The 18,726-nt window shown below is 35.9% G+C and overlaps 1 protein-coding gene across 4 annotated transcripts in view; it reads left to right on the forward strand.

Annotated features, from left to right (window-relative positions):
* RNGTT (RNA guanylyltransferase and 5'-phosphatase) overlaps positions 1 to 18,726 on the forward strand; it is a 369,143-nt gene that overhangs the window by 118,202 nt on the left and 232,215 nt on the right. For all 4 annotated transcript variants that reach the window (XM_077903107.1, XM_077903108.1, XM_077903110.1 and 1 more), the window contains exons 10-11: positions 12,557 to 12,628; positions 17,636 to 17,800. In XM_077903107.1, the coding sequence (XP_077759233.1) occupies positions 12,557 to 12,628; positions 17,636 to 17,800 (237 nt within the window). The remainder of the gene's footprint in view (positions 1 to 12,556; positions 12,629 to 17,635; positions 17,801 to 18,726) is intronic.

Here is an 18,726-nt window from a genome sequence, read left to right on the forward strand (position 1 = left end):
TAGACTCTTGCGAAGTTTTAAAATAGCAATATGATTCATGATGTCAATTTACTTGGACCAGAATTATAGTTGCCATATCTGTTTTTCCAGTTAGTTAATTAAAACAGTCCTCTGTAGTTTCCTGTTTCTTCTACATTTTCATTTGCAAATTGTTTTTGTAAAATTCCAAATCCAAGAATAACTCAAACTACCTAATTGTCTGGCTGTCAGATGTGAACATTGAAGTTTTTGTTTTGCTCTCTAAATTATGTTCTTTGACCCACAAAATGTGGAAAATAGGAGTTTAGAAATATGGCATTAATTCATTTGAAACAATCAGTGAAATTCAGTTGATTTTATATTGAGGTTAAGAGGAGAATATAGCAGTTAGTCACCAAAGTTAATAGCAAGAATCTTGGAAAAAATGGCATGCCTTTTCAACTGTTAATGTTTTTTGTAAAAGGATATGCATATTCATTGCTAAAATTTTAGAAAGTCTGTACATCATAAAGTAAAAAAATTAAACTGTCAAGAAGAGGTTACATTTTAACATTTTGTTGTATTTTCTTTCCGTCATTTTGTTGTGCCTATATTTTCAGAATGTATATAATTAATATATATATAGCTGACATTTAATATATGCTGTGTATCTAGGGTTCCATCATTTCCCTTCATTTTGAAGAACTGATTTTAGGATTTAAAAATATTTAGTTTTATGTTTAAGAATTGAAACATAATTGACATGCTATAAAATTCACCTTTCTAAGCTGTATAATTTAGCAGTCTTTAGTATATACACAATATTGTGCAACCATTACTACTATCTAATTCCAGAATGTTTCATCACCTAGGTGGACAATGATAATTAGAAGTAAGTGGGCCTTGAAAGGATTTTGAGGAATGGGTTACCTTTGAGATGAACTTTGAAGGTCTGCAAGTTTCCAGAGAACAGTTAATTAAAACCCTTCATTGGTTCTCCATTGCCCATAGCATGAAACCCAAACTACTGAACATAATATTCTTTATGTCTGGGCCATGCCCATATGTCTTTAGCATTGTCTTTGATTGTGAACCCTCGAACTATAAGCTCCATCTATACTGAGCTTTGGACAATTTACCTAAAACCATCATTTTTCATGCCTTTGTAATACTATTTGGCTCATTCACCATCCTGCTAGGAAATACCCACTTGTACCTTTCAGGATTTAAGGAATGGATCACAATATCTTATTATCAAACCTTTCTCTTACTCTTCAAGTAGAAATAACTACTCCTAGTTAAGTCTATACTATATATCCTTATTTGGCTGAAATAGTGTAGGTTACCTCTGCTGTCTTGGTATAGTTATTAATAGGAAATCTTTCAAGTATTCTGATTTAGACAGCTGCATGGTCACTCTATCTATATAGCAGCCTTTCATTAAACTAGAACTTTTCGCTGGACCTAGTCTAGCTACTGTGTATTTTCTTCTCTTTTGGGGCTCTGTTTTGAAGGTAGAGACTGTATGCTTAATTTCTCCAGTACTTTTTGCTGGACCTAGTCTAGCTACTATGTAGTTTCTTCTCTTTCTGGGGCTCTGTTTTGAAGGTAGAGACTGTATGCTTAATTTCTCCAGTATTTGGAGCTATGTCTAATAACATAGCCTGGGCTCAGGAAATATTGGACGGATAGGTAGAGAAGGGTGGATACCTGGGGACTACAAAAAAGATAATGGAATATAGGAAAGTACAGAGGATAGGAAAGTCAAACGTGAGGGTTTTTTTTTTTGTTGTTGTTGTTTGTTTTTTTGTGGGGCTCATAATGCAGGTCTTAAGCTGCAGGTTTCTCCACAGCAATATTTAATATCAAAAGACAACGGAGCAATTTCTCATGATTTCTTGAGCAATATAAAATTGCTGTATCTTGCAGTTTTCCTTAGTTTTTTTTTTTTTAGTTTAGGGTTTATTGAGCATCTTTTATCTATGGGTTTACAAGTTTTTCTTTTTTATTTTTTTTCCTTAAGATTTTATTTATTTATTTTTGAGAGACAGGAGAGAGAGGTAGAGACATAGGCAGAGGGAGAAGCAGGCTTCCAGTAGGAACCTGATGCGAGACTCGATCCCAAGACCCCGGGATCATGACCTGAGCTGAAGGCAGATGCTCAACCACTGAGTTAGCCAGGCATCCCAGGTTTACAATTTTCCTTAAAAGTAATTTTTTTTTGCTATTATTTCTACTCTTTACCTGTCTGAAGATTTGATTATTAATGCTGTTTTCATTAAAAACAACTTTTATCTTTCTATTTCAATTTTGGGTAGTTTCTGTTGCTGTATCTGTAAGTTCACTAATCTCTTCTTTTGTAGTGTCTAAATTGCATGGTATTTTTCCATCCATAATATTTTTACTTCAGGCATTGTAGTTTTCACCTCTGAAAATTCATTTTGAGTCTTTTTTTTTTTTTTTAAAGATTTTATTTATTTATTCACAAGAGACAGAAAGAGAGAGGCAGAGACACAGGCAGAGGGAGAAGTGGACTCCATGCCAGGAGCCCTACGTGGGACTTGATCCCAGGTCTGCAGGATCACACCCTGGACTGAAGGTGGCGCTAAACTGCTGAGCCACCCGGGCTGCCCTTTGAGTCTTTTTTATATCTTCTATGTCTTTACTTAACTTTTTGGAATATATGGAATACTGTTATAATCATCTGCCTTAGTTTTCTTGCCTGCTAATTTTGACATCTTTCTCAGTTTTGGGGTGATTTTTGATTGATTTTTCTCTTCTTTATAGGTTTTTTTTTTTTTTTTCTTTACCTCTTTGCATAACCTGTTAATTTTTGACTAGATGCCCAAAATTTTGAATTTTACCTTTTTGGGAGCCTGATATTCCTGTGCTTAATTCTGGTATGTAGTTAATTTACTTGGTACTGGTTTATACTTTTTGAGTCTTGCTTTTAAGATTTGTTAGGTGGACTAGAGCAGGGATAATTATTCTCTGCTGAGACAAGTTCCTTCTGAGTACTCAATACCCTGTGAATTAATCTGTCTGGTAGGCAGAGACATTATTCCCAGCTTTGTGTGGTCCTTTTCACATGTATACTCTGCTGAACATTCATGGAAGTCTGACTTGAGGATATCTTGTAGTTCTTCATCTGGGCATATCTCTCTCTCTCTCTCTCTACCCTGAGAACTCTAGTCCTGTTGGTCTCCCCAGACAACCTGTTATTCATTCATTCATTCATTCATTCATTCATTCATACATACATACATACATACTCAGGGAGACTATTGGGCTTTACCTGGGATCCCCCTGCCTGCACTGAAGCCTGAAAACCTCTTGGGCTAGAAGTTGGGAAAATTGTAGGGCTCATATACCTTATTTACTGTCTCCTAGAGATTACTGTCCTTTGTTGTTGGATGTTTAGTGTCTTGAAAATGATTGTCTCCTCTATTTTGTCGACATCTTTGATTGTTTCAGGCAGGATGGTAAATCTAGTTCCTGATTCTCCAGTTTGGTTAGAAGAGGAAATATGTTTTTCCTTCTTGACTGGATTTTATTAAATTTTTTTTTTAAATTTATAGTTGTGGTAAAACCACATAACATAAAATTTACTATCTTAACCATTTTTAGGGATACAGTCCAGTAGTGTTAACTCTATGCATGTTATTGTTCAACAGTTCTCCAGAACATTATCTTGTAAGACTACAACTGTGTTCCCATTAAATAGCTCTTCATTACCCATAGGCCTGTGAGAACCATTATTCTACTTTCTATTTCTGTGATTTTAACTACTTTAGATACCTCATATAAGTGAAATCATATAGGATTTATCTTTTTGTGACTGGCTTATTTTACTTAACATAATGTCTTCAAGGTTTATTCTTATTGCAGTATGTGATAAATTTCTTTTCTTTTCAAGGCTGAATAGCATTTTGCTATCTTTGTATGCCACATTTATGTATCCATTTGTGTGTTAATGGATATTTGGGTTGCTCCCACCTGTTAGCTATTGGAATAATGATATTATAAGCGTGGGTACGCAAATACCTCTTCAAAACCCTGCTTTCAATTCTTTGGGATATATACCCAGAGGTGAGATTGCTGGATCATATGGAGGTGTTATTTTTAATTTTTTGAGGGAACTGCCATGCTACTTTTCATAATGGTTGCACCATTTTAAAATCATAGCAACAGTACCCAAGGGTATTTTCTTAACTAAGTTTTAAGCTTAGGTATTTTATTTTTACGTACTTTTCTGTAACCTAGAGTAACGACAGCAGCTGTAGGCAAGGGGAGACTTTGTGGTGGGGAGATCATTTGGGAAAAACTAAGCCTAGGTATGGGGTCTTTTGTTAGAGTCCTTGGGTTTTGTCCTTTAAGAAAGGCTTTTAGTGAATGTTTTCTTTAGCTAATTGGGAACCAATATTATTCCAGTAATGTGCAGGTTATTTCTTCAATTCATTGTGGAGTTCAGGAATCTTTCTTCAGGCACAAAGAGTATTGTGCTATTTCTATTACTATAATCAGAAGAGAGAAAAAAGAGGACAAGAATAACTACTGAGTTTGTTTCTATCTATATTTGAGTGTAATAGTGACAATTATCAAGAATTTGTCATTTTACAAGTAGGGTCTCTGGGAGCTTAGTGAACTTGTAGTGAAATGCTGCTGTACCTTATTGTTTTGCCCCATTCTTGGTAGTTTTCAGTATGTATGTCTGTATGTATGTATGTATGTATTATTTATTTATTTATTATAAATTTATTTTTTATTGGTGTTCAATTTGCCAACATACAGAATAACACCCAGTGCTCATCCCATCAAGTGCCCCTCTCAGTGCCCGTCACCCATTCACCCCCACCCCCTGCCCTCCTCCCCTTCCACCACTCCTAGGTCGTTTCCCAGAGTTAGGAGTCTTCATGTTCTGTCTCCCTTTCTGATATTTCCCACACATTTCTTCTCCCTTCCCTTCTATTCCCTTTCACTATTATTTATATTCCCCAAATGAATGAGAACGTACACTGTTTGTCCTTCTCTGATTGACTTACTTCACTCAGCATAATACCATCCAGTTCCATCCAAGTTAAGCAAATGGGGGGTATTTGTCATTTCTAATGGCTGAGTAATATTCCATTGTATACATAGACCACATCTTCTTTATCCACTCATCTTTCAGTGGACACCGAGGCTCCTTCCACAGTTTGGCTATTGTGGCCATTGCTGCTAGAAACATCGGGGTGCAGGTGTCCCGGCGTTTCATTGCATCTGTATCTTTGGGGTAAATTCCCAGCAGTGCAATTGCTGGGTCGTAGGGCAGGTCTATTTTTAACTCTTTGAGGAACCTCCACACAGTTTTCCAGAGTGGCTGCACCATTTCACATTCCCACCAACAGAGTAAGAGGGTTCCCTTTTCTCCACATCCTCTCCAACATTTGTTGTTTCCTGCCTTGTTAATTTTCCCCATTCTCACTGGTGTGAGGTGGTATCTCATTGTGGTTTTGATTTGTATTTCCCTGATGGCAAGTGATGCAGAGCATTTTCTCATGTGCATGTTGGCCATGTCTATGTCTTCCTCTGTGAGATTTCTGTTCGTGTCTTTTGCCCATTTCATGATTGGATTGTTTGTTTCTTTGGTGTTGAGTTTAATAAGTTCTTTATAGATCTTGGAAACTAGCCCTTTATCTGATATGTCATTTGCAAATATCTTCTCCCACTCTGTAGGTTGTCTTTTAGTTTTGTTGACTGTATCCTTTGCTGTGCAAAAGCTTCTTATCTTGATGAAGTCCCAATAGTTCATTTTTACTTTTGTTTCTTTGGCCTTCGTGGATGTATCTTGCAAGAAGTTACTGTGGCTGAGTTCAAAAAGGGTGTTGCCTGTGTTCTCCTCTAGGATTTTGATGGAATCTTGTCTCACATTTAGCTCTTTCATCCATTTTGAGTTTATCTTTGTGTATGGTGAAAGAGAGTGGTCTAGTTTCATTCTTCTGCATGTGGATGTCCAATTTTCCCAGCACCATTTATTGAAGAGACTGTCTTTCTTCCAATGGATAGTCTTTCCTCCTTTATCGAATATTAGTTGACCATAAAGTTGAGGGTCCACTTCTGGGTTCTCTATTCTGTTCCATTGATCTATGTGTCTGTTTTTGTGCCAGTACCACACTGTCTTGATGACTACAGCTTTGTAGTACAACCTGAAATCTGGCATTGTGATGCCCCCAGGTATGGTTTTCTTTTTTAAAATTCCCCTGGCTATTCGGGGTCTTTTCTGATTCCACACAAATCTTAAAATAATTTGTTCTAACTCTCTGAAGAAAGTCCATGGTATTTTGATAGGGATTGCATTAAACGTGTATATTGCCCTGGGTAACATTGACATTTTCACAATATTAATTCTACCAAACCACGAGCATGGAATATTTTTCCTTCTCTTTGTGTCTTCCTCAGTTTCTTTCAGAAGTGTTCTATAGTTATTAGGGTATAGATCCTTTACATCTTTGGTTAGGTTTATTCCTAGGTATCTTATGCTTTTGGGTGCAATTGTAAATGGGATTGACTCCTTAATTTCTCTTTCTTCAGTCTCATTGTTAGTGTATAGAAATGCCACTGATTTCTGGGCATTGATTTTGTATCCTGCCATGCTACCAAATTGCTGTATGAGTTCTAGCAATCGTGGGGTGGAGGCTTTTGGGTTTTCTATGTAGAGTATCATGTCATCGGTGAAGAGGGAGAGTTTGACTTCTTCTTTGCCAATTTGAATACCTTTAATGTCTTTTTGTTGTCTGATTGCTGAGGCTAGGACTTCCAGTACTATGTTGAATAGCAGTGGTGAGAGTGGACACCCCTGTCTTGTTCCTGATCTTAGGGGAAAGACTCCCAGTGCTTCCCCATTGAGAATGATATTTGCTGTGGGCTTTTCGTAGATGGCTTTTTTAAGATGTTGAGGAATGTACCCTCTATCCCTACACTCTGAAGAGTTTTGATCAGGAATGGATGCTGTATTTTGTCAAATGCTTTCTCTGCATCTAATGAGAGGATCATATGGTTCTTGGTTTTTCTCTTGCTGATATGATGAATCACACTGATTGTTTTACGAGTATCGAACCAGCCTTGTGTCCCAGGGATAAATCCTACTTGGTCATGGTGAATAATTTTCTTAATGTATTGTTGGATCCTATTGGCCAGTATCTTGTTGAGAATTTTTGCATCCATGTTCATCAGAGATATTGGTCTGTAATTCTCCTTTTTAGTTGGGTCTTTGTCTGGTTTTGGAATTAAGGTGATGCTGGCCTCGTAGAATGAATTTGGAAGTACTCCATCTCTTTCTATCATTCAGAACAGCTTTAGTAGAATAGGTATGGTTTCTTTAAACGTTTTATAGAATTCCCCTGGGAAGCCATCTGGCCCTGGACTTTTGTGTCTTGGGAGGTTTTTGATGACTGCTTCAATTTCCTCCCTGGTTATTGGCCTGTTCAGGTTTTCTGTTTCTTCCTGTTCCAGTTTTGGTAGTTTGTGGCTTTCCAGGAATGCATCCATTTCTTCTAGATTGCCTAATTTATTGGCGTATAGCTGTTCATAATATGTTTTTAAAATCGTTTGTATTTCCTTGGTGTTGGTAGTGATCTCTCCTTTCTCATTCATGATTTTATTAATTTGAGTCCTCTCTCTCTTCTTTTTAATAAGGGTGGCTAATGGTTTATCTATCTTATTAATTCTTTCAAAGAACCAACTCCTGGTTTTGTTGATCTGTTCCACAGTTCTCCTGGTCTCGATTTCGTTGAGTTCTGCTCGAATCTTTATTAACTCTCTTCTTCTGCTGGATGTAGGATCCATTTGCTGTTTTTTCTCTAGCTCCTTTATGTGTAAGGTTAGCTTTTTTATTTGAGTTCTTTCCAGTTTTTGAATGGATGCTTGTATTGTGATGTATTTCCCCCTCAGGACTGCTTTTGCTGCATCCCAAAGATTTTGAACGGTTGTATCTTCATTCTCATTAGTTTCCTTGAATCTTTTTAATTCTTCCTTAATTTCCTGGTTGACCCTTTCATCTTTTAGCAGGATGATCCTTAACCTCCATGTGTTTCAAGTCCTTCCAAACCTCTTGTTGTGATTTAGTTCTAATTTCAAGGCATTATGGTCTGAGAATATGCAGGGGATGATCCCAATCTTTTGGTATGGGTTCAGACCCGATTTGTAACCCAGTATGTGGTCTATTCTGGAGAAAGTTCCATGTGCACTTGAGAAGAATGTGTATTCAGTTGAGTTTGGATGTAAAGTTCTGTAGATATCTGTGAAATCCATCTGGTCCAGTGTATCATTTAAAGCCCTCGTTTCTTTGGAGATGTTGTGCTTAGAAGACCTATTGAGTATAGAAAGAGCTAGATTGAAGTCACCAAGTATAAGTGTATTATTATCTAAGTATTTCTTCACTTTGGTTAATAATTGATTTATATATTTGGCAGCTCCCACATTCGGGGCATATATATTGAGGATTGTTAAGTCCTCTTGTTGGATAGATCCTTTAAGTATGATATAGTGTCCCTCTTCATCTCTCACTACAGTCTTCGGGGTAAATTTTAGTTTATCTGATATAAGGATGGCTACCCCTGCTTTCTTTTGAGGACCATTCGAATGGTAAATGGTTCTCCAACCTTTTATTTTGAGGCTGTAGGTGTCCTTCTGTCTAAAATGAGTCTCTTGTAGACAGCAAATAGATGGGTCCTGCTTTTTTATCCAGTCTGAAACCCTGCGCCTTTTGATGGGGTCATTAAGCCCGTTCACGTTCAGAGTTACTATTGAGAGATATGAGTTTAGTGTCATCATGATATCTATTCAGTACTTGTTTTTGTTGATTGTTCCACTGGACTTCTTCTTAAAGGGGAATTTTAAGAGTCCCCCTTAAAATTTCTTGCAGAGCTGGTTTGGAGGTCACATATTCTTTTAGTTGCTGCCTGTCTTGGAAGCTCTTTATCTCTCCTTCCATTTTGAATGAGAGCCTTGCTGGATAAAGTATTCTTGGTTGCATGTTCTTCTCATTGAGGACCCTGAATATATCCTGCCAGCCCTTTCTGGCCTGCCAGGTCTCTGTGGAGAGGTCTGCTGTTACCCTAATACTCCTCCCCATAAAAGTCAGGGATTTCTTGTCTCTTGCTGCTTTAAGGATCTTCTCTTTATCTTTGGAATTTGCAAGCTTCACTATTAAATGTCGAGTGTTGAATGGTTTTTATTGACTTTAGGGGGATCTCTCTCTTTCCTGGATCTGAATGCCTGTTTCCCTTCCCAGATTAGGAAAGTTTTCAGGTAGAATTTGTTCAAATACATATTCTGGCCCTCTGTCCCTTTCGGCACCCTCGGGAACCCCAATTAAACATAGGTTTTTCTTCCTCAGGCTGTCATTTATTTCCCTTAATATATCCTCATGATCTTTTGATTGTTTGTCTCTTTTTTCCCCAGTTTCCCTCTTTGCCATCAACTTGTCTTCTATGTCACTCACTCGTTCTTCCACTTGTTATCCCTCGTCGTTAGGACTTCTAGTTTGGATTGCATCTCATTCAATTGATTTTTAATTTCTGCCTGATTAGATCTAAATTCTGCAGTCATGAAGTCTTTTGAGTCCTTTATGCTTTTTTCTAGAGCCACCAGTAGCTTTATAATAGTGCTTCTGATTTGGCTTTCTGACATTGAATTGTAATCCAGATTTTGTAACTCTGTGGGAGAGAGGACTGTTTCTGATTCTTTCTTTTGAGGTGAGGTTTTCCTTCTAGTCATTTTGCTCAGTGCAGAGTGGCCAAGAATCAAGTTGTATTGGGAAAAGGAGAAAAAGAGAGGAGAGAAAGAAGGAAAGAAAAGAGAAAAAGAAAAAAGAAAAAAGGAAGAAAAAAGAAAAGAGAAGAAAAAGAGAAAGAAAAAGAAAGAAAGGAAAAAAAAGGGTGGGGGAAGGAAACAAAATAAGCAAAAAAAACCCCCAAAAAACACAAAAACAAAAACAACAACAACAACAAAAAACCACGGGAGAGTATCTTCTGATTCTGTATACTTTAAGTCCCTTGACTTCCCCTGGAACTTGTCCGTCTAGCTGTTCTTCTGGGGGAGGGGCCTATGTGCTGATTTTCAGGTGTTAGCACTTGGGGGAGCTACTCTGCCCCCTGCCTGGTGCAGGGCTCAGTGGGGGTTGTTTACCCCTTGAGGCCCCAGGAGGAACAACCACAGTGGCTGCGGCCAGCTCTGGAGCCCTGGTTTCAGCTCCTGCGGTAACTACAGAGCTCTCCGTCTGCAGGGCCTGGATGCTTCGGGGGCGGGGCTGCTGATCTGCTCAGCTCGGGGCAGGAGCGTCCTTGCTGTCCTGGCCCCTCCTGGCCTCTGCCTGTCCCAGGGGGAGGCCGGATCTTGGGCTGTGTCCCCAGCTCCCTGTCCTCCCAGGCCTGTGCTGTTGGATTCGCCCTCTTGGCCGGCAGCCCCCTCTCCGCGGAGCCGCTGCTGGAGCCCCTCCGAGCTGCCTCCAGGTCAATGCATACGCGCGCTGCAGTCCTTTAGGGAGCTCGGCGCGCTCTCCCTGGGGCGCAGGTGTCTGTTTGTGTCCCAGGGAGCCTGAGGGCATCCCCGCCCTCCTGGGGTCCTGCTCTAACTCCCTGGGAGCGCCTTTCCGCCCGGGAAGATTGCTGAAGCTCCTGCTTCTCTGGGACGGAGCTTTCCTGTCCTGGGGGCACTCGCCCTTGGATGCCTTTTGTTTCTTTATCCCCCCCCCCCCCCCCCCGCCCCCAGTCTTCCTACCTTGATAGAAGCGTGAACTCTTCTCACTGTAGCATTCCAGCTGTTCTCTTTTTATTTATTTATTTTTAAAAAAATTTTTTTTTAATTTTTATTTATTTATGATAGTCACAGAGAGAGAGAGAGGCAGAGACACAGGCAGAGGGAGAAGCAGGCTCCATGCACCGAGAGCCCGATGTGGGATTCGATCCCGGGTCTCCAGGATCGCACCCTGGGCCAAAGGCAGGCGCTAACCTGCTGCGCCACCCAGGGATCCCCTGTTCTCTTTTTAAATCTCAGGCCAAATTCGTAGATTTTCAGGATGATTTGAAGGTTATCTAGGTAATTTGGTGGGGACAGGTGATTTGGGGACCCTACTGTTCTGCCATCTTCCATTCCAGGTAGTTTTCAGTTTTTAATAGTTACTTGTATATTTCCTTTTACTTGTTTTGTTTGCTGATAATAAAATTTCCTTTTTGCTATTTCTTATTGAACTCTTCCTATTGAACATTTTTGATGCTCAAAGGAATATTTTTGCTCATTTCATCAGGAATTTGGAAGGGAAATTTTGTGCTGTTATCTGAACCTGGAAGTTCACTTAATTTACATCCACACATTTTTGAAAATAATAATGAATTTAAACCTGTTTTTGGTGCCACCTTGATGGTTCATTAAATTCTCAGATACAAGTATTTAAGTAAAAATATTTAGTAAACAGGTTAAGATAACAAAGTGATTTAATTTATGCCGTGTGTTGGGTAGAAGGTGATAACCATGAATAAGTATCTACAGGTTAGCAAATACATATTTGGGAAAGAAATTAATTAGTAATAGCTTCTTAACAAAGTATATTTGTCAGTGTGTTCTTTGTAGTTTTGGATGGTTGTGGATTTTCTGTCATGAAATTATATAACAAAAATCCTGCTTAGTTTCTTCGGAAGAATATGAGGAAAGAAAAATAATTTTAGGTTAAAATGTATTATTAAGAATTAAAATTTTATAAAATACTACATTATGTGCCTAATCATTTTTTTGAAAAAATATTTATTTATTTGGAGAGAGAGAGAGAGAGAGAGCACGCAAGCGGGGAGAGGGGCAGAGGGAGAAAATTTCCAAACAGGCTCCCTGCTTGCTGAGTGTGCAGCTGTACATGGGGCTTGATCCAGTGACCCATGAGATCATGACCTGAGCTGAAACCAGAAACCAAGAGTCAGGCACTCAACCAGTTGAGCCACCCAGGCACTGCTTATAATCATCTTTTAATGTCCTTTATCTCTTTTCTGTCCATGTGCAGAATTTAAGATTTTTTTTTAATTTAATGGCTATAATATGTAATATATTCTCTTGTCCTGTTCCCTTTGATCATAGTAGAGGGACATGGGACCAAGGAAGACCACATTGGCTCACATGGGGAATATATTTATATTAAGGGCACCATTTATACCTACAAATTTTATGATTAAAGTAGTTGGCCTATAACAAATTTTAAAGCAAAAGTGATTTAACAAAATTTAAATAAAAATATTCCTCATATTTGGAATTTAAAATTTGTAATTTCTTTCTTCTAATAGTTGTTTAGTAAATCAAACATAAAACAAAATGTAACATAGTAATTCAAATAGAAAAATACATAATGAGATCTTGTTATATCATTTTATTTCAGTACAGAATAAATTCATGACAGGAATTTATGGGATGCTGACAGTCTATTGATTTGATCTGGATATAAGTGTGTTCATTTTAATGTTTCATCAGGTTGTATACATATGGTTTATGTGCTTTCTGTGTATATGTTATATTTTAATCAAATTAAAGAAATTGCCATTAAAGTATGAAGAAACTTAATCTTCTTTTCTCTTTTAAGGAAATGATTATTGACAGAGTTAATGGACAGGCCGTTCCTAGATATTTGATATATGACATAATTAAATTCAATGTAAGTACCATTAATATAATTTATAAAGTAAAAATTGTCCCTGAGATAACAGATCTGTTTTTACAAATAAAAATTGTTATCTGCCTTAGAGATAGTAGGAGAGAAAAATTGTGACTTGAGTTACTTATTTGATATCTTAATAATAATTTTGCAACTTTCTCTGTCTTTAGATTTTGTTAACTACTTCAACTGAGTAAAGAAGAATAGTTTAGCTGATAAAATAAGACAGCATTTTATAAGATGGAAACTGTTGGTTTTAGTTATCCTGTATACAATTAAAAAGAGCCCACAATTTTATTACTGTCACTTGAAAAAAAAAAAAGAGAAGCTGATTATGGGTATTGAATGTATAACTTGGGGGCAAAAATATGTTATTCATGAGTACAGGCAGGAAACTTAAAAACAAAATATAAAATTCTGTTATAAATAGATATCAAAAAATAGAAATTATATTTTCTACCCATTTCCTATAGTTTTAGACAAGCCAAGAATCTGCCTGTTCATGTTTAATTATAGTATCAGTGTCTAAATTATTTAGGCAGTACAAGATGACTTCTGTAAATGCGAGAAACTCTTTCAATAGTGTACATCTATGAAAAGGTATAATCATTCCTCTAGACATATCTTATTCAAATTGCATAGCCATTTAGTATTCAAACCAGACTGAAAGCAATTAAGAATTCTGGAATTAAAAGTGCTGTTTAAGTTTTAGAATTCTGAAGATTTATAACAATTTTTTAAAAGTTCTTTTTTGGGGTATATATTTTAAATTATAGTATTGAGATTCAGGATTGCATTAATCCAGATTACTTTAAAGGCATTTTTTTTCCTGGAAATTTTCAATGTACATATTTCATTTTCTGTCGAATTTATAGATTTCAAACAGTTTTCTATTTAAGAGACTCAGGTCAGAAACCACCAAATTTAAATTTCATCTGTTTGTGATTACTATATGCCTCAAAAGTAGTGCTTTCCAGAATTGGCTTACTCTTATCATAGATCTTGGAATAATGTTCATTGACCCATAACGAGACCTAAAGGGTGGGGGTAGCATTGTTTTGTTGTGAATGGAAGAATTTTGTCTCCTCTGCCTTTTGACATTGAGCTCTGTTTTAGTGTTTGTTCCATGCAGGCTCACTTCTTAGCCTGGGAACTTTGTCTTTGACAACATCCTTCTAATTCTTTAAAAAAATATGAAAAATTTCAGTGTATACAAAAGTATAGAGAATGATATGAGTAATGCACATATACTAATCACCAGATTTATTGAAGCATAACATTTTGTCATTTTTACTCCACTCTCTTTTTAATAAGATAAATTATAACAGATTCAGAAGTTTCTCATGCATACCGCACTTATCTTATTCTTAACCGTCTTACCTAGAAGCAACTTCTACCTTGTATTTGATGTTTATTGTTTCCATGAGTATTTTTAATAACTTTACTATCTATGTGTGTGTCCATAAAATATATGTGGTATTGTTGTGCAAGGGTTCTAGTGCTATATAAATACTACACTATACTGTGGTACCAAGCATTTACTCTACATTATTTTGTTGAGATTTATTTGTATTAATGCATATAAGTTTAGTACATTCACTTTAATTACTATTGAGTATTGCTTTGTATAAATATATAGATTTTGTCTTTTTTTCCTTTTGATGAACAATTAGGTTTCTGTATTTTGCTATTATATTACTATTAAACAGTTTAATATATTCTTGTGTGCATACATCAGAATTTGTCTAGGGCAGTTCTCATTCTTGGGATGTAAGCACCTGAGGTGTTTTTAAAAAGTACAATCCTTTATCCCTACTTCCATCATAGAGATTCTGACTGAATTGTCAACTTCAGGTGTATTTGCTACATTGCTGAATTCCTCTCAGAAGTAGACGTAACAACTTAACTACAGTTGGTATTATCAGAGTTTAAAGTTTTTGCTAATTGGATGTGTGTGAAATGGTATCTCATCTTGTTTTAATTTGCTTTTCCCTTATTACTGATGAAGTTAAGCCTACTTCATATGTTCATTTTTACTTGTTTGGATTTTTCTTTTGTCATTTAACCTTAAGTTGGAATAATTTTCTGGTTTTTCTATTTGGTTGTCAGTCTCCTTAATGTGTAGGAACTAATTATCTTTTCTGGATTCTAATCCTTTTTTGGTTATGTATGTGACAAACAATATTTTCTGCAAATTAGTATCTATAATGCACAGGAGTTTTTCGTTTTCATGAAATCAAACTTACTAGACCTTCTCAAAGTTTGTGCTTTTGTGTCCTGTTTAGGAAATTCATTAATTTTGCTATAAGAATGGTTAAGTTATGCTTTTACAAGGTCTATATTTACTCAATAAATACTTCGGTGCCATTAGTTGTAAAGTCACATTTCCCCCCACATTTCTGATATTAGGATATATTTATAATCAAAAGCATGTCATATATTTAATTCTTTAATTTATTATGGAGCCTTGATGGTTAACTAGCTTATTTTGAATCACCAGATCAAGGTTACTATTAGAAAAAAAATGATGTTTTGAAAAAATAGTTAAAATCTTTTTAGTTCCCTTAGTTTATTTTGTCCAGGAGGATTTCATTGATCATCTTTTATATGTCAAGTGCTGTTCCTGGTAGTGGATATACACAGATGAATAAGATGTAATTTCTTGCCTTCAGGGAATTTATAATTTGATACACTGGCCTCCAAAGAATACCATTTCACAATGGGATTTGGGAAGAAAGTAGAACTTTTGTTTATTTTTATCTATTCAATTTTTGTTGTATAAAATATACAGTTGTACATGTTGCAACTCATTAAAAATTAACATGCATGTATTGTAAACATTTGTTAGGGTATGTATTTAGATTGAGTATAAAATCAAAAGAAATTTGTGTACCACTGGTCTTATGGATGAGAAATAAATGTAAAGAAATAATTATAATAGTATAAGAACAATAAAGATATGTTAGAAATATAGGGATATATGATAGGAACTAGAGAGGTGAGAGTATTTCGGTTTAACCAGGGTTCAGTTGAGTCAAGGAAGCATGGACTTGCAGATAAGAGAAAAAAGTTACATGGATTAATTTTGAAGGATAGAATCATGGAGGTCAGGAGCATTAGAGGTTGTTAGTGCACTTATGTGTGGTGGGATGTGGGACACAGCAAGAAATGAGAATAATCTGTAGAATAGGGGGCCAGGGGACTTGAATAGGCATTTTAGCTTAGTTCTGGATGTAAGTCGGGCAGTATTGAAGGGTTTTAGTTAGGGTAATGATAGGATCTTTCTGTTGTCTGTTTTCAATGATTTATCACCTACCTATCAAGTACTTCTTCCTTTCTTGAAGGCAGCATAGATTTGAAGGTGAACTTGCTTTCAATTTTTTCTTGTTGCTTTGATTTATGTGTATATATACATAAATATACATACACATAAATATATATACATAAATATATATGATATATATTAAAGTAAAAAGTATTTAGAAGAAAATTTAGACCACTTAAATATTTTTAGACGATTGTTAGACTTTATTTTCTTAAAAAAATGGACAACTTGCTTGTTCCACATTAATTTTATAGAAGTCTGAATTCATCTAATAAGTCTAATAAATAAGCCTAACATTTTAGATTTTTCAACCTTATTGATGATGCAGATGTCATGGAAAAGAATGGACTTTGTGATGATTTACTGATGTTTCCTCAATACATACCTTTTACAAACAGTTGTATGCCTTCATGTAAAGGGAACATATTATACTACCTCATATCTAGGGCTTACTCTCTCTTGCTCCTTATTCTTATTAAGTATCAGAATTGTCATCCTTCCAAAATTGAGAAAAAGTCATCCTCAAGGCATATTTAACGTCCACAGCTTAACCAAATACTACCACCCTTTTGTAAGCATTAGGTTGTGTAAATGTTAGGCTGAGTAATATAGATTAGAGAAGAGGAAGAAGATGAAAAGGTGAGAAAAATTCATGGAAGGGTGTCCATTTGTAAAGTAAAGAAGAAAGGTACTTGATATGAGGTGATGCTACTAATCTGGATGGTTACTGTTAGCCAGATGAAGTATTGGATGCTGTATTATATATACTATTAGGGTAGGGAAAGCCCCTACCTTCAATTTACGGAAAAAGTATATGTACTTTTAACTTTATGGTTCAAATCATCTATACCACATATATGTGTACCATACTATATACTGTGTATGAAGAGCTTTCTTTATAACTATATAATTGAGTATATTATGGAAACTGTTCTATATTAGTTTTTAGAGTTGAGATTGTATTAGTCTAATAATTATCTTGTGTTTATTGAGGCCTGTAAAGCATTAGTGCTTTAAGCAACAAGAAACATTTAGGTGACTATGTTGTTTATTTTGATGTGTTATTTGCTTATACTTTCCTGAATTATGTAGATTTTTGTTTTATATAGGTTTTACTAATTTATATAATTTTACTAATTCAAATAATAAAAATGATTACTGAGTATATTAATACTTTAATTCAGATGTGAAAACATCAGATTAATTTATATTAGAGAAGATTTATACCACTCTTCCATTATATTTTATGCATTTATGGTTTTATTATTTATTTATTTATTTATTTATTTTTTTAAAGATTTTATTTATTTATGATAGTCACACAGAGAGAGAGAGGCAGAGACACAGGCAGAGAGAGAAGCAGGCTCCATGCACCGGGAGCCCGATGTGGGATTCGATCCCGGTCTCCAGGATCGCGCCCTGGGCCAAAGGCAGGCGCCAAACCGCTGCGCCACCCAGGGATCCCGCATTTATGGTTTTAAAATAACTAATTGTGTATGTGTTTAGGTGTGTTTAATTAGTGAAATCAGGACTGGCATATGTGGTTATGCAGGGTGTGCATTAGACAAGTCCAAAGGATGCTGTTTATGTAGACTGATATGTACACTGTGACAGCCTTAATAATTATGCTGATAAAATAGTTTTCAGTGTTGAAATTTAAATAATTGTCTCATTTAATTCAGGCACAGCCAGTTGGAGATTGTGATTTTAATATTCGTCTGCAGTGTATAGAAAGAGAAATAATAAGCCCTCGACATGAAAAAATGAAGACTGGGCTCATTGACAAAACACAGGAACCGTTTAGTGTCAGAAATAAGCCATTTTTTGACATCTATACGTCAAGAAAGGTAAAATTTTCTAATTAGTACTTACAGCGTGTCATAATTCAGCTTATAAGAGGAATATGAATGACATTTTACTGCCCAGTTGTCTTGATTTTTTTCAGAAATTATTTTAATTGAATATAACACTATTCTGGACAAATGTGCACTTCCCAAGTCTTCTCCAAAGTAAAATTCTCAGTGATGGAAATTTAAACTCGGTTACTTTCTTGTTTCTCATAATAGTTTTTAATTCATGGCTGTTGGTTTATGTTATCTTTTTTAAAAAGCTGTAAACAGTAAAGAATGATATAGTGTGAAAATCACCTGTTATGCTTTCTGAAGGTCACCTGTGGTTGGTACATACTACTCTTATTCAAAAAATTCATTTGTGTACACACACATATATTGAGAGTTTTCTTTTACTTCTTTCTGTTGTTTTGGCACTTAAAATGCATCATACTGAATCTTCTTGGATTGTTGTTTTTTCACCTAACAATGTGGTGTGGGAGTATTTCCAGGTCATTGCTTAGAGGTTTGCCATGTTATTTTTTACCTGCTACATGGTATTTGACAGTAAAGATACACCATGAAATTACTATGTTTTGGAGAAGGGTGGCTATGATAGAATAATATATAGGAAGTATAGCAACATATGCAATTAGGTGTTTTAAACTCCTTTCTAGTATAATTCCACATGCTAGATGATGCAAGTTTTTGTTGTATTTTTACCTAATTCTGCTCAAGTCCACTTAATTTGGTATTAGCCCTTGGATATAATAATAGCAGTAATTCCAGCACTGCCCAGGGCCTGTCTTTTTTCCTGTCAAGGGATATAAAGTTATCATTCTATTTTTATTGATATTTGGTGTGGAACTATTGATTGACCACTCCTGCCATGATCTTCTAACGGTTCACTGCTTGCCTTTTGTGTCTGTTATGGCAGCAGGAAT

Source organism: Canis aureus, chromosome 7 (assembly GCF_053574225.1).
Source record: "Canis aureus isolate CA01 chromosome 7, VMU_Caureus_v.1.0, whole genome shotgun sequence".
Taxonomy (NCBI): domain Eukaryota; kingdom Metazoa; phylum Chordata; class Mammalia; order Carnivora; family Canidae; genus Canis; species Canis aureus.